The sequence below is a fragment of the Pyricularia oryzae genome, chromosome 7 (assembly GCF_000002495.2).
Source record: "Pyricularia oryzae 70-15 chromosome 7, whole genome shotgun sequence".
Classification (NCBI taxonomy): domain Eukaryota; kingdom Fungi; phylum Ascomycota; class Sordariomycetes; order Magnaporthales; family Pyriculariaceae; genus Pyricularia; species Pyricularia oryzae.
Genome location: NC_017854.1, coordinates 716241 through 733636, shown reverse-complemented (window position 1 = coordinate 733636; position 17396 = coordinate 716241). Strand labels below are relative to the sequence as shown.

Here is a 17396-nt window from a genome sequence, read left to right as displayed (position 1 = left end):
GACTTCTCGGAGTTGTATGTGTCTGTCTCTCTACCGAGATTACATACGTGAAGGACTCGCATAGGGCTTTGCAGTATGCGGTCTTGTACCCTTTCTCCATCGGCCAACACAGCAATAGGGTCAATACAGCTACCTACTTTGTAAGTACAAAAAAAAACCATGCATGTCTGGGGTATAGTCTGCTTGGAAAATTTTGTCTTTTATATATTGCTCTATGCGAAGCTTGACTTTTAATCAGAGTCCCGGCCAAATGCAGGACCGAGCAATTCTTGATGGCCACGGACATGACAAGTAATTAAGCGCAGTGTACTCAGCATTACTAGTAATACAAAGCAGTTCAGCTTGAGGCTCTACCTGCATTGCCCCAGTCGCTTTGCCAGTGTTTCTATTTTTAAATCTAAACAAAATTGTGCTCTGTGCAAAATGGTAATCACCGCATTGGATACCGAAATTCCTTTCGTCCAAGCACCCTTGATCGGTAGCTAAGTCATCTCTAAGTAATGTGCAATACAGGAGTATCCCTGCTTTGATATTGCCGAATTTCCAGTTTGCAGCATTCCAGTCCAATAAAACATCGGTTGACAGGTGCATAGAGAAGCCCGATTCGGTAGTCGGTTACAGGGTAGGTCGCTATGGTCGAGTTGATGCACGACGCGTGGGTTCTTCGATTGCTTCAATTGCATACACAGCCGCGGAAAATACTTGAATATACTATGGCGCATAATACTATTACATTCGAGCTGATAGGGACACCGAGCCCTGGTAAAAAGTCAAATATCCCTCACCGACCGAGGTCCTGGAATATTAGGCGGCCACGATGGCACGCCATATTGGCTAGTGCTATTTTAGGTATGATAATGTATTTACTCTTCTTTTACGTGGTATTGTTATGATGTCGTCGTTTGAGCGCTTGAGAGACACGGCAAACGACCAGTAGTATATATTGCCCGCCTTTGCGCCGTCACGACGTGCGTCAACATTAATCTGCTCGATATCATTCATCTCCGTTTCACACATTTTCTACTACGTGTTTCTTCTCCCATTTACCTTATCGCTCTCTTTCTCCATCTCCATCTAGGTACGTAAGCATTACAACCACGTACCCACATAACAAATGCCGCAGAGGACGTGCAGTCCGCCTGACTTGGTGTATACTTGCCCAAAAATAAACGTACAAGAAGAAATAGAAGATGCATGCAGAGAATTTTGATACCTACTTACCTTGTCTAGATATTTTGGCCCTGGCAAACTTGGTACAGAAGACATTTCATCTGACTCGTCATCGCTGGCCTCCACAGTGCATGAGCATACCCACAATCAGTATAGGATTGACTATATAGTATAGTAGGTTTTCAAAAGTGACGAGCCCATCCCATTTTCCCAGATTAAATTGACATTGCTTCATTGCTTTAAGCCGCTGTAATATTGCTAAACCGGGCTATATAAGGTTAAAGCTACGCGTAAGTATATATAATGGGGTAATGTAACATACAAAATTGGATTTGCAAAATTTGGTCCATTGTAAAAAAAAGATACAAAAGTTTGCAACTCTGAGATTTTTGAAGTGTTTTCAATCGATACATTACAGTGCCTACGAAATATTATATTTTAGCGGGGTAATCCGCTAAATTTCAGGGCAAATCCGTGCAGAGAATATACGATTCAGTACCTTACCTACCTTACCTACCGTTGATGCACAGTATGGGACCAGTCTAACTGCGTCCGGAGCATAGATTCATTTGATGTTGACTTGCATGGGCCAAGGAGCCTTTCTCACTTCTCTTCTGCTGTAACGGATCGACCTGTCGAATAGGCGCCTTTTGGTATATATAGCCCGCCCTCGCGCCCTCAGAGCGAAGTTCAATCATTCTAGTCAGCAGCTTCATTTTGGAATCACGCTCTTCCTACATCTCTTTTTTCCCTTCTTTCTTTGCTCTCGTGTCTTTTTATCTTTTTCTAGGTAAGCTTCACACACACACACACACACACACCCAGGCACTTGCAGTGCTATAAATCAGATGCCATCCACCTACTAGCACCAAAGTTCTCGCTACTTCTGCTCCCAATACGCTGACCAGACAGAAAATAATAACAGCCAAAACTTCAACATGCGTTTCCAGACTGCCATTCTCGCCATCTTTGCCGCGGCTCAGCTTGGCTTGGCCGCCCCAGCCAGCGGTGCTGATGACGGCACGACCCATCACCTGGAGGCCCGTGATCGGAGGTCTGAGTGCGAGGAAAAGTGCTTTGCGGAAAAGAGGGCGCAGTATAAGGTAACAACACTTACAATTTCGCAAAAGGCCGCCTGCTACAGCAGGTGCGAGCATGCGAACAGCCCCCAGTCGATCAAAGATGCTATAGATAACTTTTAAGGTCCAAACCCGACAGGTAAGACGATGCCTTCCCACCACGACCGTGGAATGAATAGATGCTGCCTAATCATCTATTCACTCAAGGCTGCTCTCAGCTAACACGCTCGCTTTCTGCTTTTCTTTTACAGATTTGATGGCACATCCGACGGACGGCAGTGACCTTTTGACCCGCGAGCATTCCCGGCTGAAACATCAGTTCCTCTTTTTTTTCGCACTGCTACATAGCCTGAATGAAGCCGTTCTGCTTTGCATGTCTAGGCTGTGGCTGGCTGGAAATTAGTGGGCAGAGGGGTGGAAACGTTGGTGTGTTGTGTCTGGTGGGCTTTGGATCTTGTTAGCTTGCCCGACTCTGTAGTTTCTTCAGCATAGCAAGGTTTATTTTTTTTATTCTTTCCTCTTTTGTCTCCAAAAAAGTGCACCAGCAGACCGAGATTGTATAGCTGGGACTCTGGACAAGTTGTTTCCCTCGCAAGGTCAGCTCAAGGTCTAGAGCCCCAGTGACAAGAAGTAAACAGACACTAGGAAAAGAAAATATAAAACATCGAGTCGCGGGCTGCACATGGCTAGAAGATTTGGTGGATAAGGAGACGATAGTAGTTGTGATCGGGAATATATAAGGTGGTGCCTGAAGGCGGCAGCAAAATAAACTAAAAGCCCTCAAAAGCATGTTCTCCTCCGGCGGCCTTACCATTATTATCAGTTTGATCACCTGTTGCGAGTACAAGAGATGCCATCTAACTCACAGCCGCACCATTGCGCTTAGAGAAAATTACATTACTTCAAACATGCTCGTCACGCCCGTCGTCCAAGGCCTTAAAAATACACACACCTCGGACGCGGTCTTCGGATGGCAGGCTATTATACGTATATTCCACAAATATGACTATCGTTCTGTCCAGGTGGGGCGGCGAGAGCTTCTGCCGCTGAACGACTACTATGTAGGGCTGCCTACTAATTCTGGAGCTTCATGCACTGACTGTCACAGAATACAAGGCATCCCGCATCAGATTTCTTGCCAGGGATCCTTTTGCCCCATTTTATCATGCACTTGGTCATGCAAGCCCCCCAATTTTCACGCTCCTGGGGCTCTGGGTGGTCGATTTGCTTTTGGAACTCTGTGATTTGATTCTGGTAGTTGGTGATGCGATTTTGGCACTCGGTTATCTGCCTTTGGTAGCTAGCGATGTTGTTTTGGCACTCGGTGATGTGTTGTTGGGAGTCGGTGGTGGCGCCCGACCCTGTGTGAGCCGTGGCGAGAATTGCGAGGGTGGCAGTTTGGAAACGCATTTTGAAAAAGGAAAAAGAAAAGAGATTCTGCTAGGCCAGGCTGGTTTAATTTAGTCAGCATATAAGATAGAAACAATTGTCAGTACCTGAAAGTGGTGTTTTCTGGGGCGGACGGCAGACCTATGTTGTTGCAGTGATGGGATATAAAGCTATGAGGTATATCTGAGCAAGAGAAGTGGTGAAACAAGACGACATGCAACGACAAATACTAAAGAATTAACATTAAAATTATGATGATAAAAGAATTTCAACACTGCTCTGTAATTGAGCGAAGACGGGCAGTATATATAAACTTTTCCAGAGGGCCGGATTGTAAAAGTTCAAGTAGAACAATTCCATAGTCTGGCGTGGCACGCACTGCATTCACACTATTCAGGTTGTCTTATGCGGTCGAGCAACATGTGAGTGTTGCTTGAACGGCTAACTCCGACTAATATGGATACTGATTTGCAAATTCTAGGAGTGACCCCTGACAAATGCGCAGGGTGGATAAAGGTGGCTAGGCACCTCTTGCACCTTTTCAAAACCAAAGCCTGGGCAGCTTGTAATAGCAGCGCCAGAGCGGCTGTTGGGTATCGTGTGTGTGTTGGTTTTTTTTCTTCTCGTGTCTTGTGCTCTCCCCGAAAACTAGCAATCCTCGCGCGCAACCCGGTCGTTCGACTCGCGTATTATCTGCACGATGGCTTTAGCTACAGTAGCTGCACTCAATCAGTCACCGAGCTTCTTACATGCCAAAAATATCTTTACAAGCTTGTTCAATGCGCCTTGGGAATTGACTCGGATTTTCAGCGCATGAAGCTGGGCTTTGCTTCTCCACCTGCCCACCTGAGCGGTTGGGTGATTGAGAACCGGCGAGTAGCTCGGTACACGCACTTGCAGTTGTAGGCACATTTTCAGCCCAGATGAATAAATTCGCCCTTTTCGCTATAGCATTCGTCTTGCAAAGCCGTCATTCCACGCAAAATGGCTTCTACCGTATGCCCGTATTGGATTTGGAGCTCTGCCAGGATCCTGTCTGCCCTTGGTCACTACGTAGATGAATGGTGAACTCATTGGCACCCACGTTCCCACTAGATTCGTACTCGCGCATCTGCTGAAGAACTTTGAGCTTGTCAAAATCTTGAACAAACTTGCCCTCTGCTGTGATGGAGTTTTCAAGCTCATTAAGTGTCAAGATGTTCTCTGCTTGTGCAGTGCCGGTAGCAATCCCGAGAGATCATGGCAAGGACCTCCCGTTATCGCTTCTTTTCCTTCAATATGCCATCGACAGGATTAATGTTGTCAGCTAGCAGCTCTGCAACTTTATGAATAAGACAAGTCTAATACATTTCACAGGATCGAGGGTTGTAGCGAGGGATGGGAGAGCGAGTGAACATAACAATCCAAGGTAGGTGCCTAGGGTGCATTAGATCCTTCCAAAAGACTTCTGGCAGAATTCTGTCAGGACTAGTCTGGCCACTCTTGACGTTCAGCTTGGGCATATCGGATGGGCCATTTTGTTCCTCAACAGGCGGCCTGCGGTTGATCAAGTCAGGGCTGACAAAGCTAGATTCTGTCAAGATGCTGCTTCATGGATCTGTTTTTCATCATTTCCAACTTGGGTAAGTTACCTACTTGGGCATCTGCCTAGGTAGGTAGGTAGGTACCTAAGGTAGTTACCCCACATTAAAGTCACAGCGTTTAAATGGAGCCCAGCTGCACAGAAAGGATGCGCCTTCCTCCTCTCTTCATGCCACCAAAATAGGTAAGTGGGTAGATACCTGCCTCGGCCGGTCCGAATTTGAGGGAAAGATTTCCCATACAGAGCCTGCGGTTGACGGCACCCATGGTATTCCGAAAATAAAAGTTTGGTTTGCGTCGAGGCGAGTGTCATCAGAGATGAATCTCCCGATGTCAGACTACCTATTGCTCCGCTGCGCAGCACTCAGCCCACCAAGTACAGCTTCGTTTGTGTAGGTTGGCATTGATCTTTCCTCCCCGCCAGAGTAGATCTTCCGTTTGTCACCTCTTCCACGAACAAAAATCCAAGACCTGCAAAACCCGAACGCAGGTACCTTTGGCTTCTCCCCCGGCTACATCACTACACATGCTAATGCCACTACTGCTGTGCCAACTGACCATAATGTTAGCTCAATCTAGCTTAGCGTGGTACAGAGATGGCAAAGCGCGACCGGAGTTTTCTTACCTCCAGCGACAATGGCTGACGACAGGCTTGTCGAAAAGCCATCCAGGATACCCTCTTTCACACCATCGACGGTAGTTTTGAGCCTGCGAACCTTTTGCCTTTCTCTGACAACCTTCTTCCCTGCATTTACAACCTCTTTTTGCAGCTTGGAACGAGTCACTGTCTGTTGGACAGTGTTGTCGCCAGTGGAATCCTCCTCTGCCTTTTGCAGAGATCTCTGTAGCTCCCGCAGATGTCCTTCTTGTCTCTCTAGCTCGGACTGGAATCTTTGCTCAGTCGCTTCCAGTTTTGACAGCAGGGTTTCTTTTTCTCGCTGCTGCAGCCGTGCCAAGTCGGAGGCAAGAACATTGCGTTCGCGCTCGACTGCGCCCAGCTTTTGCCTGAACTCGGCCTTGAGTTCTGCCATCTCTTGGGCTTCCCCCGATGCGAAAGACTTGCGACTTTGAGCTGTCCTGTTCATCTCTTGCCGCAGGTTTGACAGCTCTTTTCTATAGTCTGCGAATGCGCGATGAAGATCACTCTGCACAATGATGCCCGCCGAGGTGTCGTCAAGGACTTTCTTCTCCTCTACAAGCTCGTGTTGTATCAGAAGAACAACCGGGCCAGGGCGGCATTGAACTATTAACTGCCTGACGATGCTGAGGGCAGAATCTCGAAGCTGCTGCAGGTCGGTGCCGCGTTCCCCATGTCGGAGCAGGCTCGCTCCCCCGGCAATGATTGACCCAAAGAAATTTGGGTCTCGACGCAGTTCAGCCTCTCGTCGCAGCTGGTCTTCTCTGCCTGCATCTGTCCACATGGTCGTGACGAGGCTCACGTTCCCATACGACGCCTCGCCGCATAGCGCTTTGAACATTCCAAAGTTGCGTTTGGCTGAGCCGCTCACTCTATTGTCACTGATGCGATGGAGATAGAGAATTCCATGAATGAATACGTTTTGCGCATACGAGGTGCCCAGGTAAGCGGACACGGTGGCCAGCGTCTCTGCATCTGACTTGTTGGTATCGTTGAAGCCAGGTGTATCGATCAGGAAAATCTGACGACCCTCAAACTCAAAGTCGAATATGTCGATATCAAAAGTACCTATTTGTTTGTATCATTTTCAGCCAGGCTAGCTGCGAGAGATCCTTGGGGAGGCTTACAGGTATTCACATACATGACTGCAATCCATGCCCCACCGTCACTCTTTTCCCGGTACACGAAGCGACGAAGGAACTCTTCCCCGAGCCTGTCATTCCCATCACTAGAATGAAGACGGCATTTGGGGGTGGTCTCTGGATTCCTGTAAAAGTACGGAATTTTATGGCCTGTTCCTCAATATACTGACGAACGGTGTCTGTATCCTGCTCCATATTATCGTCAGCCTTGGCAGAAGCTGTGACCTTTTTTTTAGGTAGCTATCGACAATGCGACGATGAATTATCGCAAGTATTGATGGAGTTTTTCAGTTGTTCATTAGATATCGGGTCGGATGCATGACTGACAAAATCTCGCCAATCACATATGCAGCACGTATCGCCGAAAAGGGTCGTAGATGCTTACCCCTCTTACGACTTCAGTTCAGCCTTCCCAGGGATCTCAGCCTGTCCCCGCTGTGCGATGCAAGTTGAAAACACGCATCCATTCCTTTTCGCCACTATTTCGCACAACCAGGAATCTCTGTGTTGCAAAGGTAATTGCGCCGCCGTCGATCTAGAGAAACAGACATGTCCAACTTCCAGGATCCCACCAGGGTCGTACCAGCTCCTTCGTGGGGATTGACATATAGACCACCTGCGATCGAAGGTTCGTCAGATCAGAAGCTCTCCGGGTCTTTCAATTTTAAATGTTAAATAGCTATAGTGCGTTTTTTTTCCTCTCAAGTGCTGATAATTTTACCATCTTGGGCCTGAACTATAGATGGTGTTGACTCTGGGCTAGAAGATGATGAAGAGGAACAGCCAATTGAGCCCGATGATCCAAAGATATTTCGCGATGGCAGGGCCCCCCGGTAAGCTTCCCCAGCTCACTGATCATTGTTCGTCGGATGAAGAAGCAGGAATGATAATGTCACTGACTGATTTTCGTAGCGAGACCGACATTTTCATCGCGGTTATGGGCGTGACTGGGTGTGGAAAAAGTTCTCTGATATCGCTTTGCTGCAAGAGGCCAGTTCGAATAGGCCATGACCTACAAGCATGTCAGTTGCACATCCCTGGGCTTGAGTGTTCCATGATGGATCTAAATGTTGATCGGGGTACAAATCTGGCCAGGCACCGCGGTGGTCGACGTTTACCCGTTTGAGCTCTCTCCCACACAGACCGTCTTTCTCATCGATACGCCCGGGTTTGACGATACAAATCGCAGTGACTCTGATGTTCTCAGAGAGATCGCATCATGGCTGACCAACTCATTCCGCAACAAAATCCTGCTTCATGGTATTATATACTTGCACCGGATCAGCGATCCACGCATGCAGGGGTCGGCTCGGAAGAACCTGATGATGTTCAAGAAGCTTTGCGGAGACGACGCCCTCAAAAAGGTGATACTAGCCACCACCATGTGGGATATAGTCCCCACGGAAACTGCCGAGGCTAGACAAGCAGAGCTGGTAAACACCCCCGAGTTTTGGGGTTACATGGTGGAAAAGGGGAGCCGGATCTGCAGGCACCACAACACCATCGGCTCGGCCCGGAAGATTATCGAATCTCTGATTCAGGACCGAAACACAATGATCCTAGAGCTGCAGAACCAGATGGTCAACGAGTCTCGGCCGCTGCAAGACACGGCGGCTGGAATGGAACTCCGAAAAGAGTTTGCCCGGGAGAGGAAGAGGTGGGAACGCGAGCTGCGGGAGACACAGGAGAACATGGAGGAGGCCATTCGTCTGCGCGACAAAGAGTCCGAGGAGGCGCTCTTGGAGCTCAAGACCGAGTACACAGAGCGCATTGAGAGACTCGAACGCGAGCACGACAAGCTCAGGACCAACGCGGAGCAGCTGCACCAAGAACGTATTGTGAGGTTCAGGAACGCCTTCAAGGTCAAAGAGATAGTCCGTGGCAAAGGTCACGAAGAAGATCAAGGCGATCCTCTGGACGCACCCACCTTCTCATACAGCATGGTTGGGGGGATCTACTGCTTTACTGGCCCTGTCACTTACTGGTCGTACGTAAAACACGTTTCGACTTCATACTTGTCTTTGGGTTTGCTAACTCCTACGTAGTAACTGCTTGGGGAGAAAGTCCCGGGATGCTTTCGAGAGGATCCTAATGCCGAAAAGGAGCTATTGCGCACTCTGGGCTGGTGTTGGGTGAGCTGCATTCCCAAATGCATGCGACTTTTCACACCAGAGTCAATTTACTAATTGCAACTATTTGCTTTTGCTCTCCCTCTGAATAAAAACAGTGGCGCCTGGATTTGCAAATATCGCAATCATGGGGGTAATTGGGCGACTCGTAAGTCTATCAACTGCCAATGGCTAACTTGAGAACATGTGACTATACAACTCTTTCTGGTTCCAAGTGGTTGCCCAGAAGCATATTCCGAGTTTGAAGCTCGCATACCCGCTAGGATTTCTGACTTGCCCCCTGACAGGCTACAACAAAACGCTCGTCGAACTATACCCTAATCTCCGGCAAAAGATTCAGACTTCGAGGCCGTGGGTCGAAAGCTGGCCGCATTGGATCTGCATGGGACCAGCTCCTCACTACATTCTTCAATGGAATGCTAGAGCCACCGCCGAGTCTCGTCAGGATGCTTTTCTTCCTGTGCCAGTCGCAGAGGTGCTCAAAAAGGTAAGGGTGGATGGTGTATTACAGGCGGCAGCCCTTGGCTTCAACACCTCTTATGTTTTTGTCGATGTCAAAGGCAAAGCGACTTGGGATCTCGGTGGTCACTACCCAGGACTGAAGCGCCGCCTGGAGCAACATTCAACCGATATAGAGGTGCGTACCTTGCTGGACCTTTCCCAGACGGGGCCCGTCTCCTCCTTTCATCATCACTTGGTGTTCACTCATACGTGGTGTAACAGGCTGTGGCTTTGAACCCCACAAATAAGACGGACTACATCATACAGTACCGAAACGGCAGCATGGCCTATTCGGTGGAGAGGTGCATGCCGAACGAGCATTTCGAGTCCTGGCTTGTCAAAAACACCGAACTTGAGTTTGGAGCTTCAAAGGACTAGTCTAGGTAATCACTATGCGTCTGGTGGAACAAAGCGAGCCAAAAGGTTGACACAAGACACAGCACATTCCATGGTGAGGACGCATACCGGGCATATTCGTACAGATGCTGGAATGGGAAACTTGGATATCAAGCTTATTGGCACTAGCGTACCGAGTATATATGAGGCCTCTAATATTATACATACACTCATTAAACTCTACCCCTACAGTAAAATCTACAGCTTCCAAGGAATGAAACGACCGTCGCTGTGGAGTGTTGCGGATTCTTGGGTTTGGGCGGCTATTTACCATCACGGCCAGGAACTAGTGCTGAATCGCAAAGAAAAGCACTAAATTGGAATTGAGTACATTCCATCGGGCACGGTGAAGCGCTCTGGTCCACAAGATGTGCAAGCCAGCGGTGAATTTTATACCCGTCGCCTGTGAGGTTTGTGTGCCGTTATGGTTTCCGCTTGTTTGAAAACACGAAACAAAACTGTGATAAAAAGTCCGCCCTCTACAGCTATCATCTCCTGTGAAAGATTGCGTCAAGTCTATAGATCTAAAAAGGAAATACAAAGTGCTACAACTGTCCATTACTCCGATTTCTCCAGAGAAGATCGAACCCGAAATGCCCGCTCCGTCTCCCGCCCCACTGCCGTGTGCTCCAAAACTCCAACCAAATGGGACGGTACGAAGAAAGTAGGAAAAAAAAAAGATGAAAAAAAAAGTCCCCATAGATTGAACCCGCCCCAGGTGTCGGGGGCTCAGCTCCCAAACGCAGCAGCAGGGTACGCCCGATCCCTCTTCTTCTTGGTGCCGCGCACCGTAGAGCTACTCCTCGAGCTGGCCTCGGACCCTTGCCCGCTGCCCGGCGTGAGCAAGCCCGCGGCCACATCAGGCGGGAGGTCGTTCCAGTCGGTGTCGGGCCGCTTGTCTTGGAAGCAGAGCGCGGCCGCCTTGGCCGACGCGCTGCTCGTCGGCGCCGGTGGGGGTTTGAGCGGCAGGTTGACCACGGCGGCGGTGACGGACGGAGGCACCACGGCTGGCGGCGGCGGCGCCCCAGCGGCGGCCGTCGTCCTGGCCATGGCGGCAGACACGTCCGAGGCGGAGGCGGCGCCGTCCAGCGACCGCCGCACTATCCAGGCCGTGTCCGGCCGCAGCTTGTGGTAGTAGCCCTGCTCGGGGCGGGAGCCGACGCGCTGGAAGCCCCGCGCCGCGTACCACCGCAGCCCGTCGTCGTTCTCGGTCCACACGTGCGCGTAGACGTCGGCGACGTCGACCGAGGACCGCAGGCGCCTGGCCTGGTCCAGCACGGCGTCCAGCGCGGCCCCCGCCAGCCCCAGCGACCTAAAGGGCGACAGCAGCGTGAGGCTCTGGATGTAGAGGGCGGAGCGCTTCTGGTCAAAGGGCGAGGCCTCGACGCGCGCGACGATGGAGCCGACGACCTTGGGCGGCGAGGCGGCGTCGTCGTCGTTGTTGCTGTCGTCCTCGGCCTCGGACCACAGGATGGCGCGCGAAAAGAGGCCCGACGCGGCCGGGTCCAGGATGCGCTGGTAGAACGAGTCCGGGTAGTTGACGCAGAGGAGGAGGGCGTTGATGCGCCGCAGCGGGGCGATGTGGTCGGCCGTGATGGGCACGATCGAGGCCGACGGGTGCGGGGTCGTCGCGGGAGGCATCGTTGCTGCGGGCGACGAGGCTGCCGCTGCCGCCGCCACGGCGCCAGGGCTCGGCGATTGCAGGGGTGCGGGCGGTGGTGGAGGTGGGAGGGGTGGTTGCTGATGTGGTTTCGGTGGTTGCACCGGCAGTGCCGGGTTCTTGTTGTTTGGTCGAAAGAAGGACAGGATCGAGGGTTGGCCGGCAGCCGAGGCGGCACCGCGGGAAGACATTTTGTTTTGGATGCAAAGCAGGCCGTTTGGCCCAAAAGAAAGATGGTTGTTTGCGCCCTTTTTTTTTTTTTTTTTTTTTTTTTTTTTTTTTTTTTTAAAGTTGCTATGGGCACGGATAGTTATGCGAGGCGGCGCGGCAAATACAGTTTGAAAAAGTTGTGACAGGTTCAAACAGGAAATTTGACAGAGTACAAAGTTAGGAATTGATTGAGGTTCGTTGTGGGAACAGAAAAAAAACCAGATTGACACTTGACAGAAAAAATTCCGTACACCTTCTTGTTTCGGCCTGAGCTGGAACGAGAAAAAAAGAGATATTTTCACGACGTGGCCTCCAGCTCCTCACATTTTCAAGACAAAAAGATGCCCCCCGACGCGACTTTGCTAACCCAGATCGCAAATGACACGAACGTGGAGCGGACCCTGGAACAGTGCCGGCGCCACCAGAAACGGAACCGAAAGCTGCATGTCTCAGGGATGAGCCTTGGGGGGGATTACTTGACGTAGTATATCCCTGGGTGGGGGCAGGTTATTTTGACTGCAGCGGTTCGGCGGACGGAATAATTATCCGCACACTGAATGCGCCTGCACTCCAGCACCCCACACTACGAATCACCATCACCACGTCGCACGCGCGATCGCAATTGTAATTCGGGTGCGCGCAGGCGTTGAGATCTGTACGACGGTATTAAATACTTTATTGGCAGCCCGATCGTACAACTAGTCTGGAATTTAATTATTCAATTGCACACACCCATTCTCGCAAAACTGCAACAACTCAGCGTCCTTCTCATGGCGGGCAAAGCATGACTTCTCCATACCAAAGGTGACCTCGAGTCCCTCATCCGGGTACAGCTCCGCCTCCCCCGCCCGCGCCCCGGTAGTAGCGCGGCTAGGTAAGAGGAAGAAGAAGTTTTCAAACCCCATCTCCGGCCAGTGAAGCTCCGTGGGGAGGACGAAGTCAAAGTCGTGGTTCTCACAAGGCCGCATATTATGCCACGCAAACCCCCATGTGCGTTTTGCCATTGACCCACGGCATGTTGAGGCCGTTGAAGTGCAGCTCCGGCGTCCCTGCCGCCCGCAGCATCTGGCCCCCGGTAGTACTCGGCGGTGACGGCGGCCGTGTTGGCGCGCATTACGGCCGCTAGTAGGGGCAGGGCTAATGCGCGGTCGCCGAGAGCTTCGGATACGAGCAACAGCGCGCGAGTGCAGAGTGTGACGCACGAACCGACGAAATGCTGCGAAATGGTTCCCCGCATCCTCTTTGCATGTTGACGGCGTGAACATTACTAATCACCATGCCCGGCGCACTGGTCTCGGGCTGGACATACTATGGCGGCGGCGAATTTCCGGATCCAAATGCATGGCCGTCAGGATCACTCATCGCTCGAGCCCTGGAATAGGCGGCCCAGGTGGTGAAGAATGAGTCCCAGCTCATGCTGTCTACAACCTGATGACTTGTTGCCGACGCGGTATTTAATAAGAGTCGCCTGGAAATCAGCAACTCGGGGCCGTGGCCCGTGGGTGCTAAGATCCGGTACGGTGGCCATGGCGGACGGAAGCTGGTTTGACCCATCGAATATATGCAACGGCACATCGTCGTTGGAAGTTCTTTTGATGATAACTCGCCGCGCCTCATTGCTCCGTTGCAGCGTGCCTGTTAATTCAGGGTGGTCGCCCAGGGCCTGATTGAGCCCCTTGCTCATCTGGTCGACAATGCTGTCGTGAGCTTTGGGCATCTTGTTCCGCAAGGGGAATATATCGGCCAAATGTATAGGGGCACGCCGTATAATTCGACCCCCCGTGTCCTCGGATTATTCCTCTTGCGAATCAATACATCACCAAGTGCTCCATGGCTGGCATAACATATACCATCGGATCCTTGTGTACCTGTGCAATGGCCATGATCAAAACATCCTTTTGCATAAGACTGCCTAGAATCCTGCCTTACGAGCCCCAAAAGTCATCGATCAGCACTCATCGACTTTACGTATGGGCATTGATCGGGCTGACCTGTGCAGTTTGGTGCGCGAGCTTCATTGTAATCCTGGCTCTTTGCCGACCCTTCCAGACCAGCTGGGACAAGTCACTGGTGGCGACGGGCAAGGACGCAATGCGGTTCCCAGGGAGCTCTCGTCGGCATCAGCCAGACGAGTCACAGTGACCAGTATCATTACCGACTTTGGCTGCACGATCCTCCCCGGCGTCATGCTCTGCAGGTCTCCCACGGGCCAGTCGAACAAGATCCACAGCTCGTTCCTGTTTTCCGTCGCGTCTGTTGCTTGCGTCGCCGCCATAACACGTGCCGCCACCTACATCTCCCGCTACGCCAATCCCTCGACAATCTGCTTTACTACATCAGTCTGTAAATGCAAACTTTTGGCGATGGCCAAGCGCACAGAGAGGCCTTCGTTTCGTCTAAACATAAACAAGATTCAGGAACGTAGCCATCGCATACGACCATAGCCACTAGAATATACGGGATCCCGTCCGCTCTCCCCTAGTCAAACCAGTGAGGCCTATGAGACTCCTTGCCAGAAAATAGTACTTGTTAAGGCCTTGCATTGGCAATTAAGAAGGTAGATGATTGTCACGGTTAGTCAGGTACTATATAGGTAAGAGCGGGCGATCGGGTAACCAGCGGCATGTATTGCTATCTAGTTTTCAGGGTATCAATAAGGTTTTAAACCAAGGAATCACGCATTAGAGCTCGCAGAGATTTCTACCAAAGAATTGTAACCGCGCCAGGCGCACATGGTTCGCGCTATCACGTCCTTGGAGCGGGCCCTCAATGGTCGTCGCTGCAGATCTGCGATAACGGATTATGAAAATAATGCCATTATTGTTATAATTCATGGGATAAAAATACCGACCTAGTTAAAGTACGTGGTATAATAACGTGTTTACATTAGTACATCAAATTAGTCAGTGCATGTAATGGGTGCCTCGTGTGCATAATGACCCCAGAGATGGCCCGAGTCGGCCCAGATTTATTCTTTTTGTTTGGAAACAAACCCCGTTTACTGCAACTATTCACATTGTCCCAACTTTTACAAATATAGGTTTATTATCACGGCCAGGCACATACTGGAGCATCTCAGTGTATTGGACACTACTACTAGAGATTACAAACTGGAGAGAAGAGAAGGGAGATAAATGTTACGACCAGGATTGGTACCGACACGATTGGGCAAGAACGAGAAAGGTGTCGGGAACCCAAGCCAGAACTACCGAGAAGCACGAACCAAAAACAGAAAATGGAAACACGAGGTCACGTAATAATAAAATAAGGAACCCTAACCCGATTACCAAAACAGGAATAACCACGATTATTATTAAGGTCATAATTAAGCCTAGCGGTAATTACCCTAAAATAATTATAATTATTTATATAAGGGTAATTACATTTGGAATATAATTTATATAAAACACGTTTATTACTATATAAATAAATTCGATTTTAGGATTATTTAGCAGCAATTAAATTTTAATTAACTTTAATATTTATTTAAAAACGATTATAATTTTACCTCCAATTATTAAAAACCCCAATTACCCAATTAGACGTTTAATTGTTTTAACCCACTATATTTTATTATAAAAACAGGTTACCCGATATTTTAATTGTAATATTTTAATTATTTTTATTCAATATTTTGCCTTAAAATATACCGAATAATATTACCGACTGTCACGGGCAGGCAGGGCGGACAGGTAGGTGCGGGCAATCAGGTAACAGGACAGAGTATATTGGCTATCTAGTCTTCCAGTGTTACGATCAAGGTATCGGGGTAACCTGTTCTTAGGGTAAAGTACAGTGGGTTGAAGCAACTGAGCGTCTGACTGGATAACTGGGGTTCTCAATGACTGGGGGTGAAGTTATGATTGTTCTCAAGTAAGTCTTGAGGTTAACTAGAGTTTGATTGCTGCTAAGCAATCCTAGAATCGAATCTATCTACACGGTAATGAGCGTGCTTTATATAGTCCGTTGTCCCTGGTAGTGATATGTTTGCTATGTCGGATATGTTGGTGAGCGGTCATATCACTCCTATCACTTGCTATGGGTGCTATGTGATTCTTGGCACCTATCAGTCATAGCACCCTCCTCTGGTCACGTGCGGTCACGTGACCCTTTCCATATGTAATCCTCTTTCTGTCGGTCGGTACCATCCTTGGTTGATTGTCGTTAGGAGGGGTGTGACCCCACCTGGCCTTTCTGGTACCGGCCCAACTGTCTGGTCGTAACATCCAGGTACAGGGTAGCAGGTGGTTGTTGACGAAGACGTAGCTCGAGGAGCTACATATCGGAGACTGCAGAGATTTCGCGTAGATATACGCGCGCGAGGCGCTCGGCCCTCGCGCCTTCACGTGACAGGGGTCATGACTAAGCGACAGCCCAGTGGCTGTCCTTCAGGTCTGTGACAGTATTCCCCCCTTCCAGGCCGAGCTCCGTCACGGCCGGGGCCCGGGCTTATGGGGGTATCGACGGTGGAAATTCTTTACCAATTGAGCAGCGTTTTCCAGGTAATCGGCAGGTTCAGTCGTGGGTTCGCTATATCCAGCCCAACGGACGATATATTTCAGCCGGCGGCCTCCTCGGCCGCGGGTTTCCCAAAAGGAGTCGAGGATCTCTTCGACTTCGTATTCTCTCTCACCTTCCACTTCCAAATGGGGTGGCGGTGCAGGTTGTTGGCCCGGCAGGGGCTCAACGTCAGCAGGTTTTAGTCGGTTTATATTGAAAACAGGGTGTACTCTCATAGACGACGGCAGGTCCAAACGGTAGGCGTACGGGCTAATCACTTCAGAAATTCGGAAGGGTCCCAAGTTCTTCCAATCCAGTTTCTTCTGCGGGCGGGCGGTCTGGATGTTCCGTGCGTCTAACCATACATATTGGCCGACGGTAAGCCGGCGGGCCGGGGTACGGTGTCGGTTCGCCTGTTCTTCGTAACGGGCTTGGGCGGCGGTCATTTCGGCGCGGGCTTGTTCCAGAATGGCTTCCATTCGGGCGGCTAGCTTTTCGGCATCCCGCTGGGCGGGCAAAGGCTGGTTCAGGGGTACCGGCTCGAATCCCATGCGGGGATGGAATCCGTAAGTCGCGTAAAACGGGGAGGTTCCGGTGGTCTCGGACTTGTGGGAGTTGGCTGTGAATTCGGCGAGGGGAAGCCAACTTTCCCAATCATCTTGCAGGTAGGCCACATAAGCTCTCAAATATTGTTCCAGGGACGCGTTAAAACGCTCGGTCTGTCCGTCAGTCTCGGGGTGGTGAGCAGTGGATAGCAGGCTGTCGATTTTCAAACGGGTTGTCAGGTGTTTCCAAAACTTCGACACGAATTGGGTGCCTCTATCCGAAACTATCGTCAGGGGCAACCCGTGTAGTTTCCATACGTGGTGTAGGTACAGGTTGGCGGTGTCCTCGGCATTGCAGGTCCCTTTACAAGGGACGAAGTGTCTCATTTTAGTTAGGCGGTCTACGACCACTAGGATGGCGTCGTGGCCGTTGCTTTGCGGCAAATGTGTGATAAAA

General features: G+C 50.3%; 7 protein-coding genes across 7 annotated transcripts; 3 read left to right on the top strand and 4 right to left on the bottom strand.

The window, feature by feature from the left end:
• Positions 1 to 804: 804 nt before the first annotated feature.
• Positions 805 to 1886, bottom strand: MGG_17897 (uncharacterized protein; the record flags this gene model as incomplete). The annotated part of the gene is made up of 6 exons (XM_003720656.1): positions 805 to 834; positions 1104 to 1154; positions 1222 to 1241; positions 1312 to 1332; positions 1675 to 1683; positions 1778 to 1886. 6 exons carry the CDS (start codon positions 1884 to 1886, stop codon positions 805 to 807), a joined length of 240 nt encoding a protein of 79 aa, XP_003720704.1.
• Positions 1887 to 2108: 222 nt separating this feature from the next.
• Positions 2109 to 2531, top strand: MGG_17896 (uncharacterized protein; the record flags this gene model as incomplete). Its single annotated transcript, XM_003720655.1, has 2 exons — positions 2109 to 2317; positions 2501 to 2531. 2 exons carry the CDS (start codon positions 2109 to 2111, stop codon positions 2529 to 2531), a joined length of 240 nt encoding a protein of 79 aa, XP_003720703.1.
• Positions 2532 to 3019: 488 nt separating this feature from the next.
• On the bottom strand, positions 3020 to 3659 carry MGG_02990 (uncharacterized protein; the record flags this gene model as incomplete). The annotated part of the gene is made up of 3 exons (XM_003720654.1): positions 3020 to 3081; positions 3202 to 3227; positions 3325 to 3659. The coding sequence occupies 3 exons, from the start codon at positions 3657 to 3659 to the stop codon at positions 3020 to 3022; spliced, it is 423 nt and encodes a 140-aa protein (XP_003720702.1).
• Positions 3660 to 5220: 1561 nt separating this feature from the next.
• Positions 5221 to 7289, bottom strand: MGG_02991 (uncharacterized protein). The gene is made up of 3 exons (XM_003720653.1): positions 6998 to 7289; positions 5845 to 6924; positions 5221 to 5772 (listed from the first exon to the last, which is right to left on the bottom strand). The coding sequence occupies exons 1-3, from the start codon at positions 7191 to 7193 to the stop codon at positions 5732 to 5734; spliced, it is 1317 nt and encodes a 438-aa protein (XP_003720701.1). The 5' UTR covers positions 7194 to 7289; the 3' UTR covers positions 5221 to 5731.
• A 152-nt stretch (positions 7290 to 7441) lies between these two features.
• On the top strand, positions 7442 to 10236 carry MGG_02992 (uncharacterized protein). Its single transcript, XM_003720652.1, has 8 exons — positions 7442 to 7626; positions 7741 to 7831; positions 7911 to 8020; positions 8094 to 8985; positions 9044 to 9130; positions 9226 to 9275; positions 9415 to 9764; positions 9851 to 10236. The coding sequence occupies exons 1-8, from the start codon at positions 7548 to 7550 to the stop codon at positions 10004 to 10006; spliced, it is 1815 nt and encodes a 604-aa protein (XP_003720700.1). The 5' UTR covers positions 7442 to 7547; the 3' UTR covers positions 10007 to 10236.
• A 197-nt stretch (positions 10237 to 10433) lies between these two features.
• MGG_02993 (uncharacterized protein) lies at positions 10434 to 12266 on the bottom strand. The gene has a single exon (XM_003720651.1). It carries the CDS (start codon positions 11873 to 11875, stop codon positions 10754 to 10756), a length of 1122 nt encoding a protein of 373 aa, XP_003720699.1. The 5' UTR covers positions 11876 to 12266; the 3' UTR covers positions 10434 to 10753.
• A 227-nt stretch (positions 12267 to 12493) lies between these two features.
• MGG_17895 (uncharacterized protein) lies at positions 12494 to 14365 on the top strand. Its single transcript, XM_003720650.1, has one exon. It carries the CDS (start codon positions 13865 to 13867, stop codon positions 14336 to 14338), a length of 474 nt encoding a protein of 157 aa, XP_003720698.1. The 5' UTR covers positions 12494 to 13864; the 3' UTR covers positions 14339 to 14365.
• Positions 14366 to 17396: the final 3031 nt, after the last annotated feature.